General features: G+C 47.8%; 1 protein-coding gene across 1 annotated transcript in view; it reads right to left on the bottom strand.

The window, feature by feature from the left end:
• Positions 1-398: 398 nt before the first annotated feature.
• The window catches only part of CFAP74 (cilia and flagella associated protein 74), a 34,546-nt gene continuing 25,392 nt past the window's right edge, over positions 399-9,552 (bottom strand). The window contains exons 26-38 of the mRNA XM_031062509.1: positions 9,023-9,130; positions 8,262-8,428; positions 6,939-7,073; positions 6,433-6,542; positions 6,028-6,083; positions 5,666-5,785; positions 5,353-5,505; positions 4,919-5,048; positions 4,181-4,335; positions 3,203-3,341; positions 2,320-2,441; positions 1,736-1,870; positions 399-882 (exon numbers count right to left, since the gene is read on the bottom strand). Of these exons, the coding sequence (XP_030918369.1) occupies positions 769-882; positions 1,736-1,870; positions 2,320-2,441; positions 3,203-3,341; positions 4,181-4,335; positions 4,919-5,048; positions 5,353-5,505; positions 5,666-5,785; positions 6,028-6,083; positions 6,433-6,542; positions 6,939-7,073; positions 8,262-8,428; positions 9,023-9,130 (1,644 nt within the window). The 3' untranslated portion in view covers positions 399-768. The remainder of the gene's footprint in view (positions 883-1,735; positions 1,871-2,319; positions 2,442-3,202; positions 3,342-4,180; positions 4,336-4,918; positions 5,049-5,352; positions 5,506-5,665; positions 5,786-6,027; positions 6,084-6,432; positions 6,543-6,938; positions 7,074-8,261; positions 8,429-9,022; positions 9,131-9,552) is intronic.

Consider the following 9,552-nt stretch of genomic DNA (forward strand, 5'->3'; position numbering starts at 1 on the left):
AAGAGTGTGATAAGAGATGCACAGGATTATCCTGTGTCTAATGGCTGCTGCCTTCCTGCTCCCTCCATCCTCCAGCTCTGCTTCCTGAACCAGCTGCTGCTTCCTGACAGAAGTTCCACCTGCAGGGCACTCTGGCTTCCCCAGAACAGCAGGATTCTGCTCTCATCCAGAATTCAGCAGAAGGCAAATATAGAAATACAAAGTTCCTGGAGAGCCAGGATGTCTGGAAGTGTCTGCCCATATCCAGGGAACAGCACAGGAATATTCCCCCTTGACCACCTGTTACCAGGCACATTTGACTGTACATTGTAAAAGTGACTCCCCAAATGATATAGAGGAGGCTTGAATAAGAAACTTTATTCTGGTCCTAGAAAAAGTTAGGGCTTTTCCAAATCCTACAAAAAGCATCTGAAATTGGGTAAAGATAGAAACTCACTGATGTGGATATAAACCAGATATTCCTCCTGGTGGAATGACTTTGGAAGACTTGGGATTAACAGCAGGTGTGGCTGCTTGGGGCCCTCAGGAATTCTTTCCTCTAACACAAGATTATTGTCACAGAGTCAGCTGGAAAGTAAAGCCACTGGCACCAGAGTTTACAGAGAACTTTGGGTGAAACAGAGCAGAAATGTTACATGGCCCTTCCTTCCCACATCCCTGCTGCCCTCACTTATTTGCAACAATCTCAAAATCCTCCCATGTCCCACCAGAGATCCAGAGATCTCCCAGGAATGGAACCTCCATCTTCTTTCCATTTGGCCTGACCCCTCAGGCAGTGGGAGCAGCTGCAGACACCACTCTTGCCATGAGCAGGACCCGGTAGCATTCTGTGATGTCACCTTTCACAGTCAGGAGGGCTGACACCAGAGGGGGGTCACTGGTCTGCAGAGAGAACCACACAGAAACCAACCTGGACACAGGAGACACGAGCTGATCACCTTCAAACTCTGTTTCACATCTTGGTGTTCAGGTACCAGTTATAGCTGCAGGTGACAGGTTACAGCCACTGTGCTGGCTCCTCTCTGTCCCCAAGTGATGCTCATGCTGCAGCCAGTGAGGCATGACAGTGACTCAGCATCGTGTCCCCAGAGTGCCACAGAGACTGTCCCCACGTCACAGCCATGGCAGCTGGGCACAGCAGCCACGCCAGAGCTCCCAGGGAGGGCTGGAAGGAAATCCTGTCAGCCCCCAGTGAGTGCTCAGGGTTGAGCAAGAGCAGGGGTTACCGAGGGGCACGATGCAGGCTGGATTCATCCTGCCAGGAACTCTGCTGCCTCTTCCTGCTGTGATGGCAGAAATCTTTGAATTTGGGAACCAGCTACTCATTCTGCCATCCCACACACGGGGAGTCAATGCCTCCAGTCCCCACGAATGCCCGAGGAGGTGAATCAGGAAGGGCAATCACAGCCTCATGGAGTTATTGGGACATCACATCCAACCTCTACAAGGCAGAAGTAGCAGATACAAGGCAGTAAAAGGGAAATGGGGCACGCACCAGGAGCTTTGTGTGACACCCATCAGGAGCCCTGTGTGACACCTCTCCAGCAGCCCTGTGTGACACCTCTCCAGGAGCTTTGTGTGAAATCCCACCAGGAGCCCTATGTCACACCCCTCCCTGTGTCACACCCACCCGGAGCCCTGTGTCGCACCCTCCAGGAACACTGTGTCACACCCTATCAGGAGCTTTGTGTGACACCCCCAGCAGCCCTGTGTGACACCGGTGTCGCAGGCTCACCTGCAGGTCGGCAGGTGGCACCCACGAGACGCCGATGCGCTTGAGCTGCCCGCGCTCCAGGGCTCCCTTGGAGCCATCCAGCTCGAACCCCGCCCGCCGCAGCTCGGGGCCGCTGTCCAGGCTGAACTCCACGGCCTGGCACGGACACACGGCGCTGTCACAGCCGGGCCGCAGGGGCTGCTCTGCCCTGCCCGAACTGCCCCTTGAGACTGTCCACTGTGACACTCACTGTGTCACCTTGTCACCAAATGCTCCATTGAAATAACAGAACTGTAATTCAGCTCTGAGCTCAAAATTCCATATTCCAGAGTTGAGGAAGAAGACTGTTTGTTGCTGACTTAGTATGATAATGCTAATTACTTATATTAGCCCCTGAAAAATAAGCTTTTCAAACACTGTAGTTTTATAATGTCAAATTCATTGGAAACTCTGAAAGCTGCTTTTTAAATTTATGAATTTGTGAATTTTGGACAGAATGAACAAGCAGCCCTTTTTATGAGTTTCTGAATTTTGGACAGAAGGAAGGAGCAGCCCTTTGCACACTGTCAGGATCCCACACAACCTGCAGGTTTTATTTCCCTCACCTTCTTGGCTGCCAGCTGAGGACTTTGAATGGCCCCCACGGTGATCTCTGCCCTGGCTGCCTCTGCTGAGCCCTCCACAAACTCCAGGAGCAGGAGAAGGGACCTCACTGCTTCTTGTGGCCCTAAACAAACAGCAACCAGGTCAACCCTGAGACAGTCAAACCGAGCCTTTGGCCTTTTGGAACCAACACAAACTGCAGCAGGATGGTTCAAAACAAAGTGATGTGGTATCTCAGGAGCTGGCACAGACAAAGAGATCCTTTCACAGAGTTAGTGAGGAACTAAAGAAAAGGAGGGTTTGGATAATTTGCAATTGCAAAGTGCAATTATTACTTGTTTATCAAGTTCCAGGCTGGTTTTCTAGCCCATGGCACACAGCTCTGTGTACTTTATTTCGACTTATGTGTGTGTGCCTGGACTTATTTACCAGAGTCAGGAGCTGTTTGCATCCTGTCCCATGAAATTAAGGAAGAGTAACTTCAAACCCCCAGAAGTTTCATAACAGGACAAACAGGAGGATCCAGGATATGTGATTATATATGAAATAATTTCTTAAACACTTAATACACCTCAGAGAAGTGGCAGAAAGCAAGTGCATCTCAATTCTTCATAGTAGTATTACATTATAATCATTTTTTCAAAGAAGCTTCAGAGGTAGAAGATCATCATTAAGACAAAACTACATTCAAATGAAGAGAAAAACTTTCCTTAAGAGAAAATTACATGGTATTTTTGTGTATTATGAATATATGCTGTAACATAATGCTTATTTTTTCTGATTCTGGAAAAATTGTCTTAAATTTCCTTTTTTTTCTTAAAGAAAGAGGAACATTCCCATGTCTGATCCCTCCCTGTTCCATAATAAATAGTGCTGGCACTTTACCTTTTTCCAGTGCTTCCTGTGGTGCCACGGGTGAGGTCACAGCCAAGGACTCCACGGGCACATCCAGGGGCACTCCCCCCTCCACAAACATGAGGTGATCCCGGGCTGCTCCCTTCAGCTGGATCTCGTGGGCTGTGTGCTGTGAGACAGGAAATCCTGGCTGCAGGTGACAGCTCAGTCACCTGAATGACGCTGGCACCTGAGCCAGCAGCACCAGGAGATGGCGGTGGCATCACCTCCCACCTGAACAATGCCAATGATCCTGGGCTCTAAGGCAGGAGTTCTGCTCCTGACCCTGCGTTTGCCCACTCTGGCACTTCTGTTTCCAACAACCAGGGAAATGTGCCTCAGGGGGGCACTGCACAAACGATTTATACACAAGCCACTAAAAAAGGCAAAACTTTTCTGTTGCCGAATTGGGTCAAGTGTCCGTTCATCCTCAGTTTATCCCGCCGTGCATTCCCAGCTGCAATCCCACAGTTTGCAAGGGCAGCAGCCGCTCTCGCTCAGCCCAGCCCGTGTGCAGTGCTGCTGCTGGGCTTTAGTGGTCACTCTGCACCAACTTTTGGCGTCCTGGCAGGGGCCCAGCGCTGCCCGCGGCGCGGCCACCTGCGCATCCGGCCCGAGCATCCCGGGGCAGCGCCGCAGATGGAACCTGGCACCGAGCGGCTGCAGGAGCGGCTCGCTGGTGCTGCTGCTCCTGCCGGGCCCTGCTGGGCACGTGGAGCTCCCCTGTCCCCTCTGCTCTGCCATTAAATGCTCCCTGCAGCAGCCCCTTGGAGCCGTGCTCAGCTCCCGTCCCCTCCTGACTGTGCCGTGGGGTGACAGTGACAGGGATGGACCCCACATCACTGTTTTTATCAATTAAGAACTGAATATCTAATCCTGAAAAATGTCAGAGGGCCCCAAACGTTCCCTTTCCTCCCTACATCAGTTCATCCAATATTTAGACAGTTTTCATAATCCTGATTGTCTCACCTTGCCAAAGAGCAGAACCTTGAGACGGTCGGAGTAGTAGAGACTTTCATGGTCAGGACTGAAAGTAACCACAAAATCCTGGCTCATCCCAGCCTCAATTTTTCCTTCTGTTGGAGAGACCCTGAACACACTGAAGCCATTATAGTTCTGTGTTCCTGGTAAATAAAAATGAGGATACAGATAAGAAAGGAGGACAGCTCCATTTTACTTCTTCATAAATTTTAAACCCATTTAATTTTTGTTGGAACAGCAAATAAATAAGAGCTGATACATGGCTTTGCAGCAACATAGGGTGTTAGGAACACCAGATAAATCCATCCATCCATCCATCCATCCATCCATCCATCCATCCATCCATCCATCCATCCATTTGATGCATTAATCTCCAGAGGAACTGAAGCAGCATCACCAATTCTTCCTATATTCTGACGTGTTTTTACAGATCTGGACATCTTTAAACGTAATCTTTAATGTGCAATTACTATGTGGGTTTATTTAGATTTAAACACTAATATCTCCTTACTTGTGGGTATTTGCTCAGGCTGCATAAATTTACAGCTCCCCATATTGAAAGAATTACTACAGCTCCTACTGGGGAGCAAAATGAAGTCTTTAATTTCAGGGCTGTGATGCCCCAGGTCTGACAGTTGTGTGCATCTAAGAGGACACAGCTATGCTGCTTTACACCTCCTGAATCTTTAGCAGAGGAAAAAGAGGAAAGAATAAAAGAAAGTTTACCAACAATCTCTGTTCTCTGCAGAGAGGATGTAAGAAAGGAGGGAATTTTCTGCCGGTCTCTGTCCCGTGTTGGTGAGAGCGATTCCAGTTGTACAGAGAACAACAGGGTCATGCTGGAAGTGTTCTTTATCTGGGGACATTCATTTACACAACAGCATTTGCATGAAGGAAATTGATTCTCAGGCCTGTAAGATCCATAGTTTGCAAAGGGGCTGAATTTATTTTGCTGCATTAGTGCAGCTCTGTGTCCCCAGCTGCCACCAGAGGCACAATCAGTGCTGCCCCTAATGTGCCACACCAACCCCCCCTCTGCATCAAATACTGGGCTTTGGTTATTGACACACTTGGACAGAATCTGGGAGGAGACAGTTTGTGTTGTGCTCCTCCTCACAGGAACTCCTGCTGTGCTCTGCAGTTCAGCTCAGAGGCCTCACCTGGACTGTGGCAGTCACTGTGTCCCTGGCCATGACGTATCCCATGTCCAGCACCTCTCCCACGGAGCACTCGGTGCTTGGCACCACCCCGTGCCCAGACAGGGGGAGGCTGAGGTTGGTCTGTGCCACCTGGATGTCCAGAGTTTCCAAGAACTGCCCAGAGAGTGCCTGGGTTAGTCCATCTGCTCAGGGAACCCCAACCCCTCCAGCTGACCCCTCCCAAAGGACCATCCCAGAACTGAGACAAGATCCAAATGGTGGGACAGGGAACTTTGTCTCTCCTCTCTCCACTGCTCTTGTATCTTTTACTCACCCATTTATCCTCACTTGGACAAAAAGAGATGATCAGGGGTTTATTTTCACCTGGCTCAAGCGTTCCAACTGCTCTGACCAACAGGAAGGGGCCATTGGGATTCAGAACTGAGAATCCCAGCTAAAACAATGCAACTCAAGGAAAAATGTTCATAAAGATTGAGAAAAAAAGATATGAGAATAGATTCTACATATTGTTTACATGTCTCTGGTCTGAACTAAGCATCTAAAAGCTTTTGAGAGATCAATAACTCAAGAGAGAAGACGAGCTGGTGCTTTAGTGTCCAGCAGCTCCTCCTGCAGAGGCAGAGTCTGATTAAGCAGAGGCTGAAGGCTGAGCTCATGTGCTCCAGACAAGGATACCTCCAGCTTCCCTGGGGAGATGTTTTCTATCATAATTCTCTTCATCATTCTGTGGCCTACAAGGAATGAAAACACTTCCCAAAGTAAGGATGCTCATCCCTCCCATTCATCCTCCTTACTCATGCTCCTGCCTGAGCCAGACTCATCCCAGGCCTATGGCTAAGGCACCACTCAATGTTCAGCAAAATGCTTTCAGACTTGGCCAGTCACTTCTGGAGCTTCCAGGTCCTTGTTTGGGGATCAGATCTGCTCTTCCATGGGCCTCAGCTGGCCAAAGACTCCTTATTTTCCACCTAAATACCCACTAAGGGCTAATTTCTATCCTGACTTTTGAAAATGCAAAACTGCTGGGAAGAACTCACTGTCAGAAAGAAACAACTCCAAACCAGAATTCAAACTCCATACCTACAGAAACGTCCCCAAAATCAGCCACGTTGATCCCAGAGTCAGACATGATCAGAACAGGTGGGGCCACAGCAGGGCAGTGCAGCTCCAGGTACAAGGTGTTGTGGGGGCTGCAGAGAGAGCAAAGGCAGCTGGGGAATAGAAGGGCAGAGCTGGGAATAAAAGGGCAGAGCTCTGGGAGCACAGACACACCAACAACTGCCAGGGATCTGCTCCTGTCTCAGGGTGTGACAGCACTGGTGTGACAGCACAGCACAGGGCTCAGTGACCGACTGTGCCTGAGCAGAGATGAGCTACAGCTGTCTCAAAGTTTTCACACAATTATTCCTTCAGCTGCTTTGATATTCATGTGTTTGATTCTTATCCAACTGGTGGGCTGGGAGCATGAGTTTCTACCACTGAGCTATGAAGTAATTAAGAGCAGAAAACAAATTTCTCCCCCAAATGAATAAATCAGCAAGGCCACCATTTCCCCCTCACATCTCTGGGTTATCCAATGCACCCACCTGCAGGTTAAGTTCCCAGAGCCCTCCTCTCCACTGGCATGGCCACTTGCAACAGAGCATGGGATGATGTATTTGTTAAAACTCCCTCTGAAACTCCTCGTCAGGGAAGCCTGGGCTGCCCTATAAGCATCAGAACTAGAGAATCCAGGAATAGGAATTATCTCAGTGAGTGAGAGAGCAAAAAAACATCAAATAAATATCTGCTGAGCTATTTGTGATTATTGTTTCTTAGTCACACATTCAAAATGGAATGTAACAGTGAAATTAAATGACTGTCAGTAATGGACCCACCCTACAAAGTGGTTGGCTTTTGTTGCCAAAAGAGAATTAAAATGAAGAACCCAGATAACAAATGTTACACCAAATATTGTAAAAACCTCAATACAATTTCCTTTGGTTGAGTACATCAAGTATTTCAGTGTCTTCCAGTACTTCTACATCATCTCAATGTCATGTAAACACACAGGATCACATTCCTCTGATGCAGTCTGTAGGCAATACTTCTAAAATAGGGAATTTTTTTACAATCTCTGCTGAAAGTGTTTAAAAGTTATAATTAATGGATGGCAATGAACATGGAATTTTAGTAAAAGATGTCAAAACATCCAGCACAGCCAAATGCCTGTTGCTTCATTATGTATTTACTTCCAAATACTGACAAATTGCTGAGCCTGGGCAGAAATGTGGCTCTGAAAGCTGAATTACCTGCTGTACAGGGGCCCTCAAGTATCAGATCTTGCAGGTGAGTGTCCCAAGCTGCAGGCAGCAATGCTGCTGATGTTGAGCCTCCCTGAGGTGCTCACACTGCACAGGGACTGCTTCACATGCACATTTCCCAGCACATTTCCCTGCCAGCACTGATGCTGACCATGACTAATGTGCTGGACTGTGTAAGCCCTCAAATTAAAAATAGAAATTACTCTCTGCCGTGGGTTTGGGCCATCAGCTGGTTCTGTAGATGTGTTCACAAGAGGTTTCTTTGAGGAGTTTCTGTTGGTCCCCAAGCTGAGCTTTGCTGTTGCCCTTTCCATAAACCCCGTGTTGGCTCAGCCCCACCCCCGCACAGCCCCAGCTCCTGCTCCCTGACAGATTCTTTGAAGTCTTCAATCCTTCTGATGCATAAAGGGATTCTTTGCCTCACATGAGAGGGTACAGCTGTGTGGCTCACAAGCAGCACTAATTTTGGAAACAGCCTCTGCAACACAGCTGAAGCTGTTCCCTCTCCAGTTTGCTTTCTTGTCTACCTACAGCTTTAGTAGATTTATTAAACTACTTCTAAAGAGAATGCTGTCTGTGTAGTACAAGATGCTTCTGTTGACTTACTCAGGCTTTAACTCTTCGGGTTTTGGCTCCTCAGGGCTATGTACAGAAGCCAGGCTTTTCCTGCTTCCAGTCCTTCCTCTGGAGATGGAAACGCTCGATTTATTTTGCTCTTTCTTTGAATCTTTCTTCTTTTTGCCCACTGGAGACTGAGGGGGATCACTGGGAATCTGAGCAAGACGGGAGCGAGCAAAGACACAGAGCAAGGAGGTGACACAGAGCAGGGGACAGCAGGATGATGGTGACAGCCCACACACGCAGTAGCTACTACAGACAAATTTCCAATAGTGTAAAGTTTAAAAATTAGGTCGAAATGGACATATTTTAGAATAAGAGGTCTCCTCTTGGAGCAGATGAGTCTGTATCTCATGGGAATTTTACCTGTTTATCTCCCAGTCCAAGACAACCACAGGTTCTCACATAAATTAACTGACCTAGGGGTTGTATATAAAGTCCATGGATGCTGTAAATCTTCAGGAAGTTTAGAAACTTTTTCTTTTCTTTTTTTTTTTTTTAAGAGTATTTCAGTTGGCAATAAAACCCTCTAGGAATAATTGTGAGCACAAAATTAAATTATTGCTCAGTGAACAGGTCACACACTGAGTGCACAGTCACACTCTCATCCTTCATAGGCAGGTCCCCCATGGACCACAATCTTAAGCTTCATTAATATGCAAATAAATTTACGATAAAAATACCATCCAGAGAAACAAGTCTCTGGAAGTGGCAGACCAGCAGCATGTGCTGTTCTTAGCATTCCTTACTTGTGCTGCTGCCTCTGGCACAGCTGCTGTGCTGAGCCTCCGTGCTGCCTCCTCCCTGATGTGCTGCTCCAACAGCGCCGGCCTGAAGGACACTCGGATGGAGCTTTTCTGGGAATGTGAGAGCACACACAGGACTTGTCAGAACCCAGGAAATTCCTCTGGCTGCCCTGGAGAGCCCCTGCCCACGGGGCTCAGAGACCTTGGCACAGAGCCCAAGACCCCTGTGCCTTTCATTTAGCCCTTGGAAAAAACAATCACCAAGCTTACATGAAGAATTGCGAGCCATGAAAGTTTAAGTAGAATGATAGTGAATTTATCACAGGGTGAAAAATAGATTTTTGGGGTTTTTAGAATAGGGGTTCGGGGGCAAGATGGAGGAATCTGGGCATGTCCAGCTTTTCTCCTTCTTCTTCTTGGCCTCCATCTTCTGCTGTGATGTTGGCACTTTTGCATTGGTTTAGAGTAGAAACTCCCTGTCTAACATAGGTGATGGGTATTGGGAATTGTAAATATTGTACATGTAGTTTTTA

Source organism: Geospiza fortis, unplaced genomic scaffold (assembly GCF_000277835.1).
Source record: "Geospiza fortis unplaced genomic scaffold, GeoFor_1.0 scaffold37, whole genome shotgun sequence".
NCBI lineage: Eukaryota > Metazoa > Chordata > Aves > Passeriformes > Thraupidae > Geospiza > Geospiza fortis.